General features: G+C 45.6%; 1 protein-coding gene across 4 annotated transcripts in view; it reads left to right on the forward strand.

Annotated features, from left to right (window-relative positions):
* Window positions 1-22,671, forward strand: part of slc10a7 (solute carrier family 10 member 7) — a 542,484-nt gene that overhangs the window by 420,598 nt on the left and 99,215 nt on the right. For 3 of the 4 annotated variants that reach the window (XM_070864899.1, XM_070864909.1, XM_070864918.1), the window contains exon 8: window positions 21,981-22,146. In XM_070864899.1, coding sequence (XP_070721000.1) covers window positions 21,981-22,146 — 166 coding nt within the window. Of the gene's footprint in view, window positions 1-21,980; window positions 22,147-22,671 lie in introns of those variants that run through there. The other variant, XM_070864928.1, reaches the window with a different exon arrangement.

Consider the following 22,671-nt stretch of genomic DNA (forward strand, 5'->3'; position numbering starts at 1 on the left):
GTTCGCAACCTTGGTGTCATATTTGACCCTGAAATAAGCTTCCGACCACATATCCGCACCATAACTAAGACCGCCTATTTCCACCTCCGTAACATCGCCTGTTTCCACCCATTCTCTAGCTCATCTGTTGCTGAACCCCTCATCCATACCTTTGTTACCTCTAGACTTGACTATTCCAACACACTCCTGGCTGGCCTCCCATGTTCTACTCTTCGCAAACTTGAGATTATTCAAAACTTGGCTGCCCATGTCTTAACTTGCACAGAGTCCCGTTAACTCAACGCTGACCTACATTGGAAGGTAGTTAATGTAACCCCACTACCTAAATAAGGAGGGAGAAAGAAAACAGGGAAACTACAGACCAGTTAGCCTGACATCAGTAGTAGGGAAATAGCTAGAATCTATCATTAACGACGTGGTAACAGGGCACTTAGAAAATAATAATGGGATTGGGCAGAGTCAACACAGATTTATGAAAGGCAAATCATGTTTGACAAATCTGTTAAGAGTTTTTTGAGGTTGTAACTAGCAGAACAGATATGGCGGGACCAGTGGATGTGGTGTTTTTGGATTTTCAGAAAGCATTCGATAAGGTGCCACACAAGGGGCTATTCAACAAAATTAGGGCTTATGGGATTGGGAGTAATATACTAGCATAGATTGAGGATTGGTTAATGGACAAAAAACAGAGTAGGAATAAACGGGCCATTTTCGTGTTGGCAGGCTGTAACTAGTGGGGTGCCGCAAGGACCGGTGCTTGGGCCCCAGTATTCACAATCTATATCAATGATTTGGATGAGGGGACCAAATATATATCCAAGTTTGCCGATGATACAAAGCTAGGTGGGAATGTAAGTTGTGAGGAGGATGCAAAGAGACTTCAAGCGGATATAGACAGGCTAAGGGAGTGGGCAAGAACATGGCAAATAGAATATAATGTGGAGAAATGTGAAGTTATCCACTTTGCCAGGAAAAATAGAAAAGCAGAGTATTTTTTAAAATGGTGAGAGATTGGGAAATGTTGGTGTTCATAGGGACCTGGGTGTCCGTGTACAAGAATCACTGAAAGTTAACATGCAGGTACAGCAAGCAATTAAGAAAGCAAATGGTATGTTGGCCTTTATTACAAGAGGATTTGAGTAGAAGAGTAAAGACGTCTTACTGCAATTATATAGGGCCCTGGTGAGACCGCACCTGGAGTATTGTGTACAGTTTTAATCTCCTTACCTAAGGAAGGATATACTTGGAATTGAGGGAGTGCAACAAAAGTTCACTAGACTGATTCCTGGGATGGGAGGATTGTCCTATGAGGAGAGATTGAGTAGACTAGGCCTATATTCTCGAGAGTGAGTTTAGAAGAATGAGAGGTGATCTGATTGAAACATACAACATTCTTACAGGGCTTGACAGGGTGCAGGGAGGATGTTTCTCTGGGCTGGGGAGTCGAGAACCAGGGGGTCACAATCTCAGAATAAGGGGTTGGCCATTTAGGACTGAGATGAGGAGAAACTTCTTCACTCAGAGGGTGGTGAATCTTTGGAATTCTCTACGCCATAGGGCTGAGGAGGCTCGGGCCGAAATTCAGGCACGCCAGAAAGCTGGCGCACCAATGATTTCTTGCCTGGTTTTTCCTCTGGTAGTGATGAGACGGACCGATTGAGCAAAAGTTGGTTACAGTGGGGACGGGAAGTGCAGAAGTTGGGGCGGGATCAAGTCTCTGCCGCTGGTGACATCACAGCACGGTGCGCATCACCACGCTCTCTCCCCTCTGTTAAAATGAGAGAATCAGGGATTTTTTAGCTTCGGCCCACTGGATCACCCCAAAGCGGCGGTGCCAGGCTGCCTATTGGCAGCTCTGCCGAACCCTTGGCAATAATTTGCCGGTCGATCAGGACGTCGGCAGGCAAAAATAACAACATGGCGGTCGCGACAGTGGGCCCTCCACATTGAGGGCCGCCGCGCTGCCGGGCTACACACAGGCAGGAGAATGTGCACCGACAAAAAAAGCTGTCGGGGGCACCATCCAGCGGCTCATGGATTTTTTAATCTAAATTTGGGGCAAATTAAAATATAGGCGATGAGTGCTTTGATGACGGATTTGCGGTGGTCGGCAGCAGCGGGGCGGAAGTGGGGACAGGCCGAAAAATCCACGACTTGAATTTGGGTTGGGGCAGCCAATGGACTGCAATGTGGCGGCCACTTGATTCCGCCGCAGAACGGGCCTTATACGGATCCTGAATTTCGGCCCCTCAGTCTTGAGTATATTCAAGACAGATCAATAGATTTTTGGATATTAAGGGAATCAAGGTATTATGTCTGCAATTACAATCGAATAACTCCACGAGGCCTTGTACTGTGAGTAAGAGCAATATGACTTCAGTCCATTTAATACCACTGCAAAGTGAGGAGCAGCATGGCTGGCTGCCTTTTATATCCCCTACACACCCGGGCAGGAAACCCCTGAGCCTCCAACAGCAGCGCCCTCAGGTGGTACATCATACATAGTTACGTAGTGAATACAAAGAGTTTGCCTACATGAAACAAGGTATATGCGGATAGTGCAGGAAAGTGGAGTTGAGGTAACAGATCGGTCATAATCTCATTGAATGGCGGAACAAGCTCATGGGGCCGAATGGCCTACTCCTGCTCCTAATTCTTACGTTCTTATTGGCTCCCGGTTAAGCAACGCCTCAATTTTAAAATTCTTATCTTTGTTTTCAAATCCCTCCATGGCCTCGCCCCTCCCTAACTCTAATCTCCTCCAGCCCCACAACTCTCCGAGATATCTACACTCCTCTAATTCTGGCATCTTGAGCATTCCTGATTTTAAGCTGGCTTTGCCTTCAGCTGCCTAGGCCTGAAGCTCTAGAATTCCCTCCCTAAACCTCTCTTTCCTACTTTAATGCTCTCCTTAAAACCTACCTCTTTAACCAAGCTTTTGGCCATTGCCTATATTTTTCTTTATGTGGCTCGGTGTCAAATTTTCTTTTATGACTCTCCTGTGAATCACCTTGGGATATTTTACTATGTTATAGGCGTTATGTAAATGCAAGTTGTTGATGTGCACCTCAACTCCATTTTTTCCACCTTAGCTCCATTTCCCTTGATATCTTTACCCAACAAGTAAGACTTAAGTTTTACAAGAGCTCCTTGGTGTCGTAATTAAATGCTGCCTTGATGCCAAGGGCAGTCGTTCACCTCATCTGTGGAATTCTGCTCTTGTGTCCAAGTTTGGACCACGGCTGTATTGAGTGCTCAACCGTTGTATTGATGTAACATGGAGTGAATCAATTTGGCATCTGTGATGGTTGGGACCTCAGGAGGAGGTCGCGAAGGATCATCCACTAAGCACTTCTGGCTGAAGATGGTTACGAACACTTCAGCCTTGTCATTTGCACTCATGTGCTTGTCTCCACTGTCATTAAGGATGGAGATGTTCAGGAAGCCTCCTTCTCATGTTAGTTGTTTAATGTCCACTACGATTCATGACTGGATGGGAGAGGGTTGCAGAGTTTTGAGCTAATCAGCTTGTTGTGGGATCGCTTAGCTCTGTCTATAAGCATGCTGCTTCCACTATTTTGCATGTATATAGTCCAATGTTGTAGGTTGACGCTTCATTTTCAGATATTCCTGGTGATGCTCCCAGCATGCGCTCCTACATTCCTCATTGAGCCAGGGTTGGTCATTTGTCCTGATGGTGATGGCGGAATCTGCTGTACCATGAGGGTACAGATTGTGGTAGTATACATTCTGCTGCTGCTGATGGCCTACAGCATGTCATGAATACCCAATATTGAGCTGCTAGATTTGCTCTATCCCATTTAGCACAGTGGTAATGCCACATGACACGATGGAGTATGTGCCCTTAGAGTGAAGACGGGACTTTCGTCCATCTGCCCCACTGAAAGTTTTCACAGCCTGCCTCCCACCCCAGCTGACACCGTTATGCACTCCAGTCTACTCTTTCTTTGTCCCCATTTCCCTTTCTACATTCCCTTCCCCATATTTTCCACCTCCTATCCTCCCCTCCATCTTCTCCTCCCCTCCATCTAACTAAAGAAGAGGATAACTAAGGAAAGAGTAGAGCCTATTAGAGACCATAACGGTAATGTGTGTGTGGAGGCGGAAGACGTGGGTATGATCCTTCATGGAGGTGTGTGAAATATTAGATGAAATAAACATAGCGAGAGAGGAAGGGGTTTAGTAGCTTTGAAAGTGGATAAATCCCCAGGCCTGAATCAAATGTATGCCAGGCTGTTAAGGGAAGCAGAAGAGGAAATAGCAGAAGCTCTGACCATCAATTTCCAATCCTCTCTGGCTACATCACTCGCCTATTTACAATCCCAACTATTTACAATCTACATTAACGACTTGGAAGAAGGGACTGAGTGTAACGTAACCAAGTTTGCTGACGATACAAAGATGGGAGGAAAAGCAATGTGTGAGGAGGACACAAAAAAAATCTGCAAAAGGACATAGACAGGCTAAAGGAGTGGGCAAAAATTTGGCAGATGGAGTATAATGTTGGAAAATGTGAGGTCATGCACTTTGGCAGAAAAAAATCAAAGAGCAAGTTATTATTTAAATGGAGAAAGATTGCAAAGTGCCGCTGTACAGCGGGACCTGGAGGTACTTATACATGAAACACAAAAGGATAGTATGCAGGCACAGCAAGTGATCAGGAAGGCCAATGGTATCTTGGCCTTTATTGCAAAGGAGATGAGGTATAAAAGCAGGGAAGTCTTGCTGCAGCGATATAAGGTATTGGTGAGGCCACACCTGGAATACTGCATGCAGTTTTGGTTTCCATATTTACGAAAGGATATACTTGCTTTGGAGGCAGTTCAGAGAAGGTTCACCAGGTTGAATCCAGAGATGAGGGGGTTGACTTATGAGGAAAGGTTGAGTCGATTGGGCCTCTACTCATTGGAACTCAGAAGAATGAGAGGTGATCTTATCAAAACGTATTAAGATTATTATGGGGCTTGACAAGGTGGATGCAGAGAGGATGTTTCCACTGATGGAGGAGACTAGAACTAGAGGGCATGATCTTAGACTAAGGGGCCGCCCATTTAAAACAGAGATGAGGAGAAATTTCTTCTCAGAGCGTTATAAATCTGGAACTCGCTGCCTCAGAGAGCTGTGGAAGCTGGGACAGTGAATAAATTTAAGACAGAAATAGACAGTTTCTTAAACGAAAAGGGGATAAGGGGTTATGGGGAGCGGGCGGGGAAGTGGAGCTGAGTCCATGATCAGATCAGCCATGATCTTATTGAATGGCGGAGCCGTATGGCCTACTCCTGTTCCTATTTCTTATGTTCTTATGTAATCTCTAGCAATCAAGACTCTTACCTCACAATCGTAGCTTCACCTCACCTTCACACACGTACCATCATAGTTAGGTTTACGAGTGTAGCAAGGGGTTTGCAGTTTCACAGCAATCCAGCAATCTGTCCTCCAACAGATGGCTAGGAATGTTGAGGTGCCACCCAGGCAGTGGTTAAGTGGAACTCGAACCGGCTGACCTGTCTGAGGATAACAGGATCTACTGCTGCCACCCATGTCGAGGTGGTGCAGTCTACAGCCGTGCCTTCTAGGCCCAGAGCTGCTCGAGGTTGTCCTGCAAGGCCATCTGCAGTGTGCCCCACAGAAAGTCAGCAGCCTTTTCACCAGCTATGCTACAGCCACGTGCGTAGCGCTTCATAGAAGCACTAAAATATGCAACGGTACACGACAGACAGAACTAAAGGAATGCACAAGGGTGATTAGTTGACTTTGTAGTGTACTGTTAGAATTAATCATTTATAAATTATGTTTGGAATGTTTGTTTTGTGGTAACTTTCATTTCAGCATTGTGCCCAAGAGGAAGCCATGATGTTCTGTGACAGAGGGATGGTAAGGTAGGGAAGTGTTGATCAACAGGGATCTGGGCCTTCATTCAGGAGAAGCGGAGCCTGATGTTGCGCTCACGGACAGCCCGTCCGGAATGGGGATTTGCAGGCTACCTCCTCTCTTCCACCTCTTCCTCCTCCTCTTGAGGTGATCGCGGAACCCGTGGTGGCAAGGGCTGCACCCTCATGGTGGCCAAGTTGTAGAGGATGCAGCGGACCATCATGAAATGGGACACCTGTTCAGGTGTGTACTGGAGGGCGCCTTCCAGCGGTCAAGTCAGCGGAAACATTGCTTGAGCTATCCGATGGTCTGCTCGATGAAGTTACTCGTGACAGCATGGCTGTCATATGATTGCTGGCCATGCTGAGGGGAGTCATCAGCCAGGTGTGGAGGATAGCCCTTGTCACTGAACAGCCATCCTCAGGTTCGACTTGATGGCTGGAAGATTGCTGGCACATTGGACTAGCACAGGATGAAGGCATCATTACTGCTGCCAGCAAACCAGGCATTCACTATCATGATGTGTTGGGTATGGTCGCACACCAACTGCACATTAAGAGAGAGACTCGCAGAGCAGCAAACCTGGTCGGGAATAGAGAGGAGAGCCGGATCTAAAGAGCAGTGGAGAGAAGCCCCAGACTCGCAGAGCAGTGAACCTGGTTGGAAACCGAGAGGAAATTTTTAAAGAAGAAGAAAAAATCCTGGAGTGACATCACAGGATAGCTGGTAACTGATTGCTAGAGCAACAGAATCGGGGAGGGAGAGCAGTCGAGGCCCAAGAACAGCGAGAGCACAGCGAGTATAAGCAGCAGCGGAGGCCACGAGTGACGCGGGTATAAGAAGCAATGGAGGCCTGAGAGCGGTGCAGGTATAAGCAGCAGTGGAGGCCTGAGAGCGGGGAGAGAAAAAAAAAAACAAGGTGATGTCACAGGACAGCAGGTAGGTGGTTGGTGAGTATCACTGTTGTCTTTTCATCTCTCTAAGTTAGGGCAGAGGAGTATACTAAAAACTTTAGTTAATAATCTAATAAATAGAGGCATGGCAAGACAGCTCTGTCCCATGGAATGCACATTCTGAGCAATATGGGAAGTCCTGGACACTTTTCGTGACCTAGACGACGACGTGTGCAAGTGCCGCCAGTTAGAGCAGCTCGAGCTCCGGGTTCCGGCGCTTGAGCGGCGGCTGGCATCATTGCATTTCATCTGTGAGGCTGAGAACTTCATGGATAGCATGTTTCAAGAGGTGGTCACCTTGCAGCTTAAGAGTGTGCAGGCAGAGAAGGAATGGGTGACCGCTAGACAGATAAGGAGGACCAGGCAGGTAGGGCAGGAATCCCCTGAGTGCATCTCACTTGCTAACTGGTTTTCATCTCTGGATACTGGTGAAAGCGATGGTTCCTCTGGGGAGTGCAGCCAGAGATAACTCCATGGCACCATGGATGGCTCAGCTGCACAGGGTGGGGGGGGGAGGAAGAAGAGTGGAAGAGCAATAGTGGTAGGGGATTCGATAGTTAGGGGTACAGACAGGCACTTCTGCGGCCGCAGATGTGATTCCAGGATGGTATGTTGCCTCCCTGGTGCCAGGGTCAAGGATGTCACTGAATGGCTTCAGAACATTGAGAGGGGAGGGTGAACAGCCAGAGGTCATGGTCCATATCGGCATCATAGACATAGGTAGAAGGAGCGATGAGGTCCTGCAGACAGATTTTAGGGAGCTAAGAAAGAGATCAAAAAGCAGGACCTCAAATGTAGTAATCGGCAGATTACTTCCGATGCCACATGCTCGTGAGGACAGAAATGGGAGGATAGAGCAGATGAATGTGTGGCTAGACAGATGGTGCAGGAGGGAGAGCTTTAGATTCCTGAGGCATTGGGACCATTTCTGGGAGAGATGGGCCGTGTACAAGTCGGACGGATTGCACCTCAACAGGGCCGGGACCAGTATCCTCGTGGAGAGTAGATTCAGAAGGGAGAGAAGAAAAGCTGGAAATGGAAGGCGGAAAATTAGCAAGCGAGTTTGGAAAGCAGAGGAAACAAAGGCTAGAAAATAATCAACAAGGGAGTTTGGCAGTGCTAAATCATACATACTTCAATGCAAGGAGTCTAGGAAAAAAGGCAGATGAACTCAGGGCACAGATAGACACTAAGATTTCTAAATTTCTGGCATTAAATTGACAGCAAGACCGATTATTTTAAAACAATTTGGAATCGTTTATTAAACACGCACACACATGCACATCTATCAGCAGTCATCAGCTATCCTACGGATCTACTTAGTTACAATAGATACAATGATGTTACAATAAAAAAGGTATACTTTACTTCCCTCTGGCAAAGCACACTGCCTGCTTCTTTGTCTGTAGAGGGAGGTCCTGCCTTTGCCATGTGCTAAGGAGAAGAGAGAGCAATCTTTGGCTTGAGTTTTTATACCTCTTAAGGTCATAGTTTCTCAGAAAGCCTCAGGATTGGGTCTTGGTTCCAGGGCCATTCCTGATTCGCTTCTCTGCATACATGTGTCTGTCTGAAGTGCGGGTGCCATTCCTTGATTAGGTTAATGGCTTTCCAATTAACATCATTTCTAGTTTGATGAGTTTCAAAGTCATGCTTCCTTTGTAACTTGAGCTCTGCCCTGCCAGGAGACATGAACTTGGGGAAGGTATCCATTTTGTCTCTTCAAACTTTTCTTTTTGTATAATCTACACTTTTAACATTTATACATATATATATATATATATATATATATACAGAATCAATGTTATCGTTACTAAACACTTTTATTCTTACCGACTGTGGGAGTATGATGATATAGCTATTACTGAGACATGGCTGAAAGAAGGGCAGGAATGATAGCTTAACATACCTAGTTAGAGTTCTCAGACGAGATAGAGAGGGGGATGAAAAAGGAGGGAGGGGGCGCAATATTGATCAAAGAAGCAATTATAGCTGTGAGAAGGGATGACATGTTAGAAGGTTTATCAAATGAGGCCATATGGGTTGAACTGAAGAACAAAAAAAGAGACAATCACACTGCTGGGAGTGTACTATAGACCCCCAAGCAGTCAGAGTGAGATCAAAGAGCAAATATGTAGGTAATTTTCTGAGAAGTGCAAAAACAGTAGGGGATTTCAACGAACCTGATATTAACTGGGATCAAATTAGTGTGAAAGGTATAGAGGGAGCAGAATTCTTAAAATGCATTCAGGAGAATTTTTTAACTAGTACGTAGCAAGCCTAACAAAAGAGGGGACTTAATTTTAGGGAATAAAGTTGGGCAGATGGAAGGGGTAGCAGTGGTATTTTAGTGGTAGTGATCATAATTAGGTTAGATTTAGGGTAGTTATGGAAAAGGACAAAGATGGACCAGGAATAAAAGTTCCCAATTGGTGAAAAACTAATTTTACTAAACTGAGATGTGATTTAGCCAAAGTGTACTCAAAACAGCTACTTGAAGGTATCATATTTGTAACCTCACATAACTGTAACCTTTATGTAACAACACTGTACACTGTATACACCTGAGAAATGCACACCTTGACCACAAGGGGTGAACTTGTGGGAGACACTCCTCACCTGCTCATCCAGGTATATAAAGGGAGGTCCCACGCAGGGTCATCACTTCTTGGTCCTGTGAATAAAGGTACCTTGTCTCCAGTATGTGCCTCGTGTTGATTTGCTGTAGTGTGTAAGGACACAACATTTGGCGACGAGAAATGGGAATCAATGACTCAAGAGAATGGCCACCGGTAGCATGGAGGAATGGTACTGTGTTGGTGAGGACTGTGACAATTTAGTTGAGAGGCTCCAGCAGAGCTTTGTCACGAAGGACTGGCTGGGAGCGGCAGCGGCTGACAAGCAAAGGGCGCATCTACTGACCAGCTGTGGACCTAAGACGTATGCGCTGATGAAAGACCTGCTCGCATCCGAGAAGCCGGCGGACAAGACCTTCGAGGAGCTCAGCAAACTGATTGATGAGCACCTCAAACCGGCGAGTAGTATACATATGACCGACACCGATTCTCTGCGCACCAACGTCGGGAAAGGCAGAGCATACCGGACTTTGTTGCGGACCTTCGACGCTTCGCCAGCCTCTAAGTTCACAGACGGCTGCCGGGGGGAGATGTTACGGGATTTCTTCATTGAAGGCATTGGTCATGCCGGGATTTTTAGGAAGCTAATTGAGACCAAGGACTTGACCTTGGAAGCAGCGGCGTTGATGGCTCAAACCTTCATGGCGGGGCAGGAGGAAACCAAGATCATATACGCACGCAACTCTGCTCCCAATGTGGCGATGGAGCAGGGAGTTAACATGGTAAACGCGAGTCAGAACCCCGCAGGCAGGCAAGGGCAATTCGACACCAACCAGGCAGTAACACACTCTAGGGTGGGCCCGCAACAGAGACAATGGCAGGTTGAACGGACATTTACACCATCACAAGGGACAATAAGTCCCGGGATGGGACCATTGACACCCACAAACAGAGTGCCCAAGAGTAATCAAAGAGACAGTCAGAGAGGAATGCCTGGTAACAGCTCTTGTGTTCACAACAATCTCAGCTCATGCTGGAGGTGCAGGGCCAAACATGCTGCGAAGACCTACCGGTTTCAACAATTTATCTGCAGAAATTGTAACTTGAGTGGACATTTAGCCAGGATGTGCAGGAAGCCCGCAGCGAGGCTGGTTTACGAAGTGGATGAACCACAAGAGGGGTGTGCAAGGCAGGGGTATGCCTTGGGACACAGCAATGGACGCTGAAGTTCAGCGGGTCCAGGTGGCAAACATGTACAGCTCATACACAAAAACGCCACCTATGATGATGAGAGTACTGTTAATCGGCATCCCGGTACACATGGGGCTGGACACAGGAGCTAGCCAGTCACTTATGAGTGTCCAACAATTCGAGAAACTTAGGCCACTCAGAGCTAGCAGACCCAAACTAAAACACATTGACACGCAATTACAGACGTACACCAAAGAGATCATCCCAGTGCTAGGCAGTGCAATGTTAGTGGTCACACATAATGGATCTCAGAACCGGCTGCCACTCTGGATTGTCCCGGGAAATGGTCCCGCGCTTTTGGGAGGAGCTGGCTAGCCGAGATGAACTGGAAATGGGGGGATGTGCACATCATTTCATCTGTGGAGCGAAGTTCATGCTCACAGGTCTTACTAAAGTTCGAGTCATTATTTCAACCTGGCTTCGGGACTTTCAAAGGCACCAAAGTAAGGATACGCATCACCCCGGACGCCACACCAGTGCACCACAAAGCCAGAGCTGTGCCTTATGTGATGCGGGAGAAAATTGAGAGTGAGTTGGACAGGTTGTTAAGAGAGGGCATAATTTCACCCGTTGAATTCAGCGACTGGGCAAGCCCCATCGTCCCTGTTCTAAAAACGGATGACTCGGTCAGAATCTGTGGCGACTACAAGGCCACCATCAACCGAGTGTCCCTTCAGGACCAATACCCGCTTCCGAAAGCAGAGGATCTTTTTGCCACGCTGGCAGGCGGCAAACTGTTCACCAAGTTGGACCTCACTTCGGCCTACATGACCCAGGAACTGGCCGAAGAATCCAAGCTACTGACCACCATCACCACGCACAAGGGGCTGTTTGTCTACAACAGGTGTCCGTTTGGCATTCGTTCAGCAGCTGCTATCTTTCAGAGGAACATGGAAAGCCTGCTCAAATCCATCCCCGGAACAATCGTATTTCAGGACGACATCCTTATCACGGGTCGAGACACCAAGGAACACCTCCACAACCTGGAGGAGGTGCTACGCTGACTGTACCGGGTAGGCCTGCGACTAAAGAAGTCCAAGTGTGTGTTTTTGGCCCCAGAGGTCGAGTTTTTGGGCAGGAGGGTTGCCGCAGACGGGATCCGGCCTACCGAATCCAAAACGGAGGCGATCCGTCGCGCGCCCAGGCCCGGCAACACATCAGAGTTGCGTTCATTTCTGGGACTATTAAACTATTTCGGGAACTTTCTACTGAACTTAAGTACATTGCTGAAGCCACTACATGTGCTCCTGCGTAAGGGTTGCGATTGGCTTTGAGGGGACTGTCAGGAACGGGCTTTCAATCGGGCCGGAACCTGCTTTGTTCTAATAAGTTATTGACTCTGTACGACCCTTGTAAGAAATTGGTTTTGGCATGAGATGCATCATCCTATGGAGTTGGGTGCATGTTGCAGCAGAGTAATGATGAGGGCCAACTCCAACCTGTGACTTATGCCTCCAGGTCGCTCTCCCAAGCAGAAAGGGGGAATGGGATGATTGAAAAGGAAGCACTCGCATGTGTCTACGGGGTGAAAAAGATGCACCAGTACCTTTTTGGAAGAAGGATCGAGTTAGAAACGGACCACAAGGCGTTAACATCCCTGTTGTCCGACAGCAAAGCTGTCAATGCCAATGCGTCAGCTCGGATACAGCGATGGGCTCTCACGCTGGCTGCGTATGACTACACCATATGGAACTGGCCAGGCACCGAAAATTGCGCTAACGCGCTCAGCAGGCTTCCACTGGCCACCACTGAGGGGGCAGCGGAGAAAAGCGCGGAGATGGTCATGGCTGTCGATGCCTTTGACAGCGCAGGCTCCCCCATCACAGCCCACCAGATCAAAACCTGGACAAACCGAGATCCCCTCCTATCTCTGATTAAGAAATGTGTCCTGACTGGGGATTGGGCGCCCGCAGATGGAGCATGCCCAGAAGAGGTCAGACTGTTTCACAGACGGGTGGATGAACTCTCCATTCAAGCCGACTGCCTACTATGGGGCAGCCGGGTAGTCATGCCCCAGAGGGGTAGGGAAGCATTCATCAGGGAACTCCACAGCGAGCACCCAGGCATCGTGCTTATGAAGGCCATTGCCCACATGTATGGTGGCCGGGAATTGATGCAGACCTGGAACACTGTGTTCGCAGGTGCACGATGTGTGCCCAGCTGGGCGAGGCCCCACTCAGCCCGTGGCCCTGGCCCACCAAGCTATGGTCACGTATTCACATAGACTACGGGGGCCAGTTCATGGGAAAAATGTTCCTCATTGTTGTTGATGCGTACTTGAAATGGATCGAGTGCATCATATTGAATTCGTGCATGACATCCACCACAGTGGAGAGTCTGCGTGCAGTCTTTGCGATCCACGGCTTGCTGGACATCCTAGTTAGCGACAACGGCCCGTGTTTCACTAGCTATGAATTCCGGGAGTTCATGTAGGGTAATGGCATCAAACATGTCAGGACAGCGGCGTTCAAGCCGGCATCCAATGGCCAGGCGGAACGTGCAGTCCAAATCATAAAACAAGGCATGCTCCGGATTCAAGGACCCTCTCTTCAATACTGTCTGTCGCGCCTCCTGCTGGCCTACAGGTCCCGACCGGACTCGCTCACGGGAGTCCCGCCAGTGGAACTACTCATGAAACGTACACTAAAAACTCGGCTGTCCCTCATTCATCCAGTCTTGTCAGACATTGTTGAGGGCCGGAGCCAGTCCCAAAATGAGTGCCATGACCGTAACTCAAAGGGGAGATGCATAGAAATCGAGGACCCTGTATTTGTTCTTAATCACGCTGTGGGGCCCAAGTGGCTTGAGGGTACTGTAATTGGTAAAGAGGGGAATAGGGTCATGGTGGTCAAACTCAACAATGGGCAGATATGCCGCAAGCATCTGGACCAAGTAAAAAAAAGGTTCAGCATGGACACTGAGGAACCTGAGGAAAATCATGAGATGCTGCCCACACCACTGCCAGTGAACAAGCAACAAGAACCATCAGCATGCACAGTCCCTGCGGTCAGCCCGGTCGAGCCGTAATCACCACAGGTGACAAAGACGCATGCCAAGGCTCAACAACCAGAGCCCAAACTGCGGCGCTCCATGAGAGAGCGTCGTCCGCCTGAAAGATTCAATCTTTGACCCAAAGATGTTGGGGGGAGGTGATGTCATGTTTGTAACCTCACATAACTGTAACCTTTATGTAACAGCACTGTACACTGTATACACCTGAGAAATGCACACCTTGACCACAGGGAGTAAACTTGTGGGAGACATTCCTCACCTGGTCATCCAGGTATATAAAGGGAGGTCCCACGCAAGGTCATCACTTCTTGGTCCTGTGAAAAAAGGTACAGGTCACAGAGTGACCTTGTCTTCAGTATGTGCCTCATGTTGATTTGCTGGAATGTCTAAGGACACAACAGATGGTAAATCAGTGTCCGAGCAGTGGGAGGCATTCATAAGAACACAAGAAACAGGAACAGGAGTAGGCCATTTGACCCCTCGAGCCTGCTCCGCCATTTAATAAGATCATGGCTGTTCTGATCATGGACTCAGTTCCACTTCCCTGCCCGGTCCCCATAACCCTTTATTCCCTTATTGCTTAAAAATCTGTCTACGCATTAAATATATTCAATGACCCAGCCTCCAAAGCTCTCTGAGACAGAAAATTCCTCCTCATCTCAGTTTTAAATGGGTGGCCCCTTATTCTGAGTCTATGCCCCCTAGTTTTAGTTTCCCCTATGAGTGGAAATATACTTTCTGCATCCAACTTGTCCAGCCCTCTCACTTGTATGTTTCGATAAGATCACACCTCATTAGACCCAACCTACTCAACCTATCTTCGTAAGTCAACCCTCTCATCTCCGGAATAAACCGAGTGAACCTTCTCTGAACAGTCTCCAATGCAAGTATATCCTTCCTTAAATATAGAGACCAAAACTGTACGCAGTGCTCCAGGTGTGACCTCATCAATACTCTGTACAGTTGTAGCAGGACTACTCAGCTTTTATACTCTATCCCCCTTGCAATAATGGCCAACATTCCATTTACCTTCCTGATTACTTGCTGTTCCTGCATACTAACTTTTTGTGCTTCATGCACAGTGACCCCCAGGTTCCTCAGTATTGAAGCACTTTGCAATTTTTCTCCATTTAAATTATAATCTGCTTCTCTTTTTGCAATTTTTCTCCATTTAAATTATAATCTGCTTCTCTATTTTTTTCTGCCAAAGTAGATAACCTCACATTTTCCTGTATTATACCCCATCTGCCAAATTTTTGCCCACTCACTTAGCCTAAGGAGGAGATAATGAAGGTTCAGAGGAAGTATGTTCCCTTAAAGAAAAAGTGTGGGACTAACAAATCTAGAGCCCCCTGCATGTCAAGGGGCATAGAGGGTAGGATAAAGAAAAAAAGGAAAGCATATGACAGATACCGAGGGCTCAATACTGCAGAAACCCTAGGGGAGTATAGAAAGTGCACGGATGAAAGACAGGGCATGAAAAAATATTGGCAAGTAAAATCAAGGAAAATTCAAAGATGTTTTATAAATACATTAAGAGTACGTGGATAACTGGAGGTGGAAGATGAATACTTTCCGTCTGTTTTCACAAAGGAGAAGGACGATGCAGACATTGCAATCAAGGAGGTGGATTGTGAAATATTAGATGCAATAAACATAGTGAGAGAGGAAGTATTAAGGGGTTTATTATCTTTGAAAATGAATCAGTCCCCAGGCCTGGATGAAATGTATCTCAGGCTGTTAAGAGAAGCAAGGGAGGAAATAGCAAAGGCTCTGACCATCATTTTCCATGCCTCTCTGCCTACAGGTGTGGTGCCGAAGGACTGGAGGACTGCTAACGTACCATTGTTTGAAAAGGGAGAAGGGGATAGACCGAGTAATTACAGGCCAGTCAGCCTAACCTCGGTGGTGGGAAAATGATTGGAAAAGATTCTGAGGATAAATCTTAATTTAGAAAGACATGGATTAATCAAGGACAGTCAGCATGGATTTGTTAAGGGAAGGTTGTGTCTGACTAACTTGATTACATTTTTTGAGGAGGTGACGAGACTCGATGAGGGTAATGAGTTTGATGTGGTGTATATGGATTTTAGCAAGGCTTTTGATAAGGTCCCACATGGCAGACTGGTCACGAAAGTAAAAGCCTATGAGATCCAAGGCAAAGTTGGATCCAAAATTGTCTCTGAAACAGGAAGCAAAGGGTAATGGTTGATGTTGTGACTGGAAGGCTGTTTCCAGTGGGGTTCCACAGGGCTCAGTACTCGGTCCCTTGCTTCTTGTGGTATAAAACAATGATATGAACTTGAATATAGGGGTATGATTAAGAAGTTTGTAGATGATACAAAAATTGGCCATGTGGTTGATAATGAAGAAGAAAGCTGCAGATATCAATGGGTCAGGTGGGCAGAACAATGGCAAATTGAATTCAATCTGGAGAAGTGTGGGGTAATGCATTTGGAGAGGATTAATGAGGCAAGGGGATACACAATAAATGGTAGGATACTGAGAAGTGTAGAGGAACAGAGGGACCTTGGAGTGCATGTCCACAGATCCCTGAAAGTAGCAGGCCAGGTAGATAAGGTGGTTAAGAAGGCATATGGGATACTTGCCTTTATTAGCCGAGGCATAGAATAGAAGACCAGGGAGGGTATGTTTGAACTGTATGAAACACTAGTTAAGCCACAGCTAGAGGAAAATGTGATTGCATTAGAGAGGGTACAGAGGAGATTTATGGGGCTGTTGCCTGGACTGGAGAACGTTAGCTATGAGGAAAGATTGGATAGGCTGGGGTTATTTTCTTTGGAACAGAGGAAGCTGAGGGGAGACCTAATTGAGGTATATAAAATTATGAGGGGCCAAGAGTGTGGTTAGGAGGACCTATTCCCTTTAGCAGAGTGATTAATAACCAGGGGGCATAGATTTAAAGTAAGTGGTAAGAGGTTGAGGAGATCTGAGGAAAGATATTTTCACCCAGAGGGGTCTGGGGGTCTGGAACTCACTGCCTGAAAGGATGGTAGAGGCAGAAACCCTCATTGCATTTAAAAAGTACTCGGATATGCACTTGAAGTGCAATAACCTACAAGGCTACGAACCAAGAGCTGCAAAGTGGGATTAGGCTGGATAGCTTTGTCGACTAACATAGACACGATGGGCCGAAATGTCCTCTTACTGTGCTGTATATTTCTATGATTCTATGTTGCCTGGACTGGAGAATTTTAGCTATGAGGAAAGATTGGATAGGCTGCAGTTGTTTTCTTTGGAACAGAGGAGGCTGAGGGTAAACCTAATTGAGGTGTATAAAATTATGAGGAGCCTAGATAGAGTGGATAGCAAGATCCTATTTCCCTTAGCAGAGGGGTTAACAACAAGGGGGCATAGATTTAAAGTACGTGATCGGAGGTTTAGAGGGGATCTGAGGGAAAATATTTTCATCCTGAGGGTGGTGGGGGTCTAGCACTCACTGCCTGAAAGGATGGTAGAGGCAGAAACCCTTATTGCATTTACAAAGAACTTGGATATGCACTTGAAGTGCAGTCACCTGCCAGGCCCCTCAATATTTTGTACACCTAAATGAGGTCTCCTCTCAACCTTCTCTGTTCCATTGAGAACAAACCCAGCCTATCCAATCTGTCCTGAACTAAGATTCTCCATTCCAGGCAACATCCTAGTAAATCTCCTCTGCACCCTCTTTTGTGCAATCACGTCCTTCCTATAATACGGCGACCAGAACTGCACGCAGTACCCCAGCTGTGTGGCCTAACCAGAGTATTGTACAGTTTAAGAATAACCTCGCTGCTCCTATATTCTATGCCTCGGCCAATAAAGGCAAATGTTCCGTGTGCCTTCTTAACCACCTTATCCACCTGACCTGCTGCTTTCAGGGATCCGTGGACAAGCACTCCAAGGTCCCTTTGTTCATCTCCACTACTAAGTGGCCGACTACTTAATGTGTATACCCTTCCTTTCCTTATTAGCCCTCCCAAAGTGCATCACCTCACACTTCTCTGAATTAAATTCCATTTGCCACTGCTCTGCCCATGTGACCAGTAGATTGATATCCTCCTGCAGCACACGACATTCCTCTTCATTATCATCCACACTGCCAATTTTAATATCATCTGCAAACTTCTTAATCATAATCCCTATATTCAAATCTAAATCATTGATATATACCACAAAAAGTAAGGGACCCAGTACTGAGCCCTGCGGAACCCCACTGGAAACACCCTTCCAGTCACGAAAACATCCATCAACCATTACTCTTTGCTTCCTACCTCTAAGCCAATTTTGGATCCAATTTGTTACTTTGCCCTGGATCCCATGGGCTTTAATTTTCGTGGCCAGTCTACCATGCGGGACCTTATCAAAGCCTTTGCTAAACTCCATATGCACTACCCTCATCGACCCTCTTGGTTACCTCCTCAAAAAATTCAATCAGGTTAGTCAACACGATCTTCCCTTAACAAATCCGTGCTGACTGTCCCTAATTAATCCTTGCTTTTCCAAATGTAGATTTATCCTTGCTTTTTAAATGTAGATTTATCCTGTCTTTCAGGATTTTTTCCAATAATTTTCCCACCACTGAGGTTAGGCTGACAGGCCTGTAATTACTCGGCCTATCCCTTTCTCCCTTCTTAAATAAGGGTACTACATTAGCAGTCCTCCAATCCTCTGACGCCATGCCCAAATCCAAAGAAGACTGGAAAATGATGGTCTTTATTTCACTCAACAGCCTAAAATGCATTTCATCCGGGCCTATGGACTTATCGACTTTTCAAAGCTGCTAAACCCCTTAATACTTCCTCTCTCGCTATGTTTATTTCATTCAGAATATCACACTCCTCCTCGATAGCAGTATCTGCATTGCCCCTTTCCTTTGTGAAAATAGATGCAAATTATTCATTAAGAACCTTACCAACATCTTCTGCCCCCACACAAAGATTACCATGGTCTCCAATAGGCCCGACCCTTTCTTTAGTTACCCTCTTACTCTTAATATATTTATAGAATATTTTTGGGTTTTCCTTAATTTTACTAGCCAAGAATTTTTCATGCTCTCTCTTAGCATTCCTAATATTCTTTTTAATTTTGCCTCTTAACTTTCTATATTCCTGCAAAGATTCTATAGTATTTAGCCATCGGTATTTGACATAAACTTCCCTTTTTTCTTTATCCTCCCCTGTAAGTTCCTAGACATCCAGGGGGCTCTCGAATTGTTATTCCCACCCTTTTTTTTTAAGGGCACATGTTTGGCCTGAGCCTTCCGGATCTCTACCTTGAATGCCTCCCACTGTTCCAACACTGATTTACCCACAAGTAGCTGTTTCCAGTCCACTGTGGCCAAATCACTCCTCAACTTACCAAAAATAGCTTTTCTCCAATTTGGGACTTTTATTCCAGGCCTATTCTTGTCCTTATCCATAACTAACTTGAATCTGACTGAATTATGGTCACTGGCACCCAAGTGCTCTCCCACTAATACCCCTTCAACCTGCCCAGCTTCATTCCCCAAAACTAAATCCAAAACCGTCCCCTCTCGTGTTGCGCTTGTTTCATACTGACCAAAAAAGTTCTCTTTGAATGCATTATAAGAATTCCGCCTCCTCTATACCCTTCACACTATATTTGTCCCAATCAAAATAGTCAATTGTTCATTGTTAATTGTAAATAGTTCAAGTTTGATTTTTTAAAGTTTATTTAAAGTTGTTACAGTTTTTCAAAGTTATAAGTTTTACAAAGTTTTACAATTCTATATTTTTTACATAAACGTTTTAATTGAATTTAAGCACTCTTGTACAGTGTCAAACTTTTGGGTAACTGTCCTCAGGGTCCCACACACTGTGCAGAAAAAGTTGAAACGCAGCTCTCCACATTCAAGCAAAAGCATTCATTTATGAGCTGCTGACGTAACAATTTTGCAGTGGCATACGCTCCGCTCGCCCTACACTGTGGTGTTGGGGGGGGCGGGCGGGTTGGTGCCATGGGTTCATCGCGAAGCTCCTCCTCCCCCTCATCTTCCTCTTCTTCGTCCTCTGTCTCCTGCACTCTCTCCTCAGGTGGTCCCGCAGTCCTCTGTGGCAATTCTGTCCCCACATGATGGCTAAATTATGCAACATGCAGCACACCACTGTGAACTGAGCAACCTGCTCAGGGTGATATTGCAGCCTGCTTCCCGAGTGGTCCAAACATCGGAAGCACTGCTCCAGCACTCCAATTGTCTTTTCGATAATATTACGTGTGGCTATATGACTCTTATTATATCGTTGCTCGACTTCTGTCTGAGGGTTCCACAGGGTGGGGGTCAAGAGCCAGGTAGTGAGGCCGTACCCTTTGCCCCCCAGAATCCAGCATTTACCTTGTGGCTCAAACTTCAACAGTTCGCAAGATGTGCGCATCATGGATGCTCCCTGGAAAGTAGGCATTCACTGCCATGATGCACTGCATATGGTCGCACACAAGCTGCACATTGAGGGAGTTGAATCCCTTACGGTTTTGGTACATTTCCATCTCTTGTAATGGTACTCGCGGGGCAATATGGGTTCAGTCAATGGCACCCAGCACCTTGGGGAAGCCGGCAATGCATGCAAAACCCAAAGCCCTCTCTCTGCCTCCCTGGTCATTGGGAAGTTTATAACTAACATCCGGCGTGCATACAGTGCTTCGGTTACCTGTCTAATGCACTGATGAGTAGCATGCTGAGAAATGCAGCATATGTCCCCAGCTGATGCCTGAAAAGAGCCGGATGCATAAAAGAAAAGTGCCGCAGTCACCTTCACCTTGACAGAGAGTGCAGTAATGTTGGTAGAACGGAGCTGCACGTCTGCCTTAATGAGCTGGCAATTCTTATTGATTACCACTTTTTGGAAGTGCAGCCTTCGAACGCACTTTGGATTGGTCAGGTCCAAGTATGAGCGCTTCTCCCTGAAAATCCTTTGGGGGTAAGGCCTGCTCCTCACCAGTCTGCGACCTCCTCCATTACCCTGATAATTCTGCTCCATAAACCTTCTCCCATCTGGAACCTACATTTGAGAAGTAGTCAGCGATACAGGCTGAGATAGTACAGGCCCCATTTTTTTAAAATCTCCTCAAATATCCTGAGATAAACTCAAATGATTTTTCAATAAAAAAAAATATAAACTCAAATGCCTTCTATGTTATAATGCATTCCAAATATATTTGAGTACCAATATAAATACCTTTCCCACTGTAAATCGCACTGTAAAGTAACTGTTCACCTCTGAATACTGAGGTGCTGCTTTTGCTGAATGTTCCAATTTCAAAATAGCGGCATCGCCCATTCCCGCCCACTTAAGATTGAGTAAAAGCATCTTCTCCAGGACGGTATGCAGCGTCGGCGGTATGTCATCAAACTTGCACTTTTTGGGCGATATGTGAGTGGTTCTACATGGCGGACGGTGTGCATACCGCCCGGCGGTATGTCAATCATTAATCTTTCAATCATTAATCACTAATCATAATGGTATGTCGGCAGTAGGTACCTGTTTTTTGATGAAACTTGTATTTCTCGGCCGTCGCAGGTGGTATGTTGATGAATTTCGGGCCCATAGTTCAAACATTTAGGAAACATTTTCTAATATCAAAATTGTTAACTTTGTTGATAACCTGGTATTACTTCATATTGGTTAGTTTTGAAGTGGTCATGCTGGTTCAGGTACACTGTATTCTAAAATGTTTTGAATATCATTTATGTTCAGGTTTACAGTTAGACTGGATATTCGGAGATTAAATTATTTAAACTCCCACAACACATGTACTTTTGATTTTCAAGCATGAGTTATAATTTAATTAGAAATTTCTGGTGCAATGCTAGCTGTTTAAATATTAAAATGTTGTAAGGATCACTTTTGATTATCCACCTTTATGAAATTCCAGAAGATGTCAGATATTTTAGGTTTAGCTTAAAGCCCAAAGTTGAGTTTAACATTGTTTGTTGGTGGAAAGGAATACCTGGTAATTTGTGCCAATAGAGGATACAAATTTAAGGGAAACTTAATGTGCATATTTCAGTGACAGCTAGCAAAGAGCATTTGCCATGATTAAGGATGGATTTGAATCTAGCTGAAAATGTGCTCTCATTAGAGTTCCCCAATGGAAGTTGCACTAAAAATGTTAAATTCCCCAGAACAGTTGTGCAGCTGGAAAGCTTTGAAATTCACAAGGGACACTAACTGAATTATTCCATTCCCGTAATGCTACTGTGCTGTCATATTTATTTTGTGATGCCTAGCTTGACTCACATAGCCCTCTATAAGATAACCTGCTGATTTTTTTTCTACAGATTGTTCGAAGATACATCAAGGATTGGCTTGAAAGGAAGAAGCCCCCATTCGGTGCTATCAGCAGCTGCGTGCTCCTTATGATCATATACTCAACCTTTTGTGATACTTTCTCCAATCCAAAAATTGACCTAGATACCTTTAGTCTGATATTAATTGCTTTTATAAGTAAGTAATGAATAAGATTTGGTCAGACTTTATATAATCCTTTCATTGCTACTGTCAAACACATCACTGTCAGCCATTCCAGGACTAAATCACACAATAGGCTATAAGAAATCTATGACTTACTGCTGGTAGACCAGTACAATATCCCCAGCACTGTGCTCTCTGACTGCTTTCTTACAGCACAACTGCTAGCCATGCTACTTAAAACTGCAGAAGAAATGTAAAGAGAGTTAACATTATTTTGCTTATAAATCGCTAATAATGAGTGATGAGAGTTTATTTCATGTATGTAGAAAAACCCTAACTGATGGGCTCAACAGAGGCAAGTAAATTATATCTATATTTAACACCAGGAGAAAAAAAAATCATTTTTTATTCTAATGAGTTATTTTGTTTCAATGGATTTTTAGTTTCACCCCTTCATACAAGAGCAGTAATTCATGTTGGGTATGGTTCCACAGATGATTACAGCCCTTCAATACCTCACTAAGTTCTATATGTTCATGGTAACCTTGTTAATAGCTG

The sequence above is a fragment of the Pristiophorus japonicus genome, chromosome 2 (assembly GCF_044704955.1).
Source record: "Pristiophorus japonicus isolate sPriJap1 chromosome 2, sPriJap1.hap1, whole genome shotgun sequence".
Classification (NCBI taxonomy): domain Eukaryota; kingdom Metazoa; phylum Chordata; class Chondrichthyes; family Pristiophoridae; genus Pristiophorus; species Pristiophorus japonicus.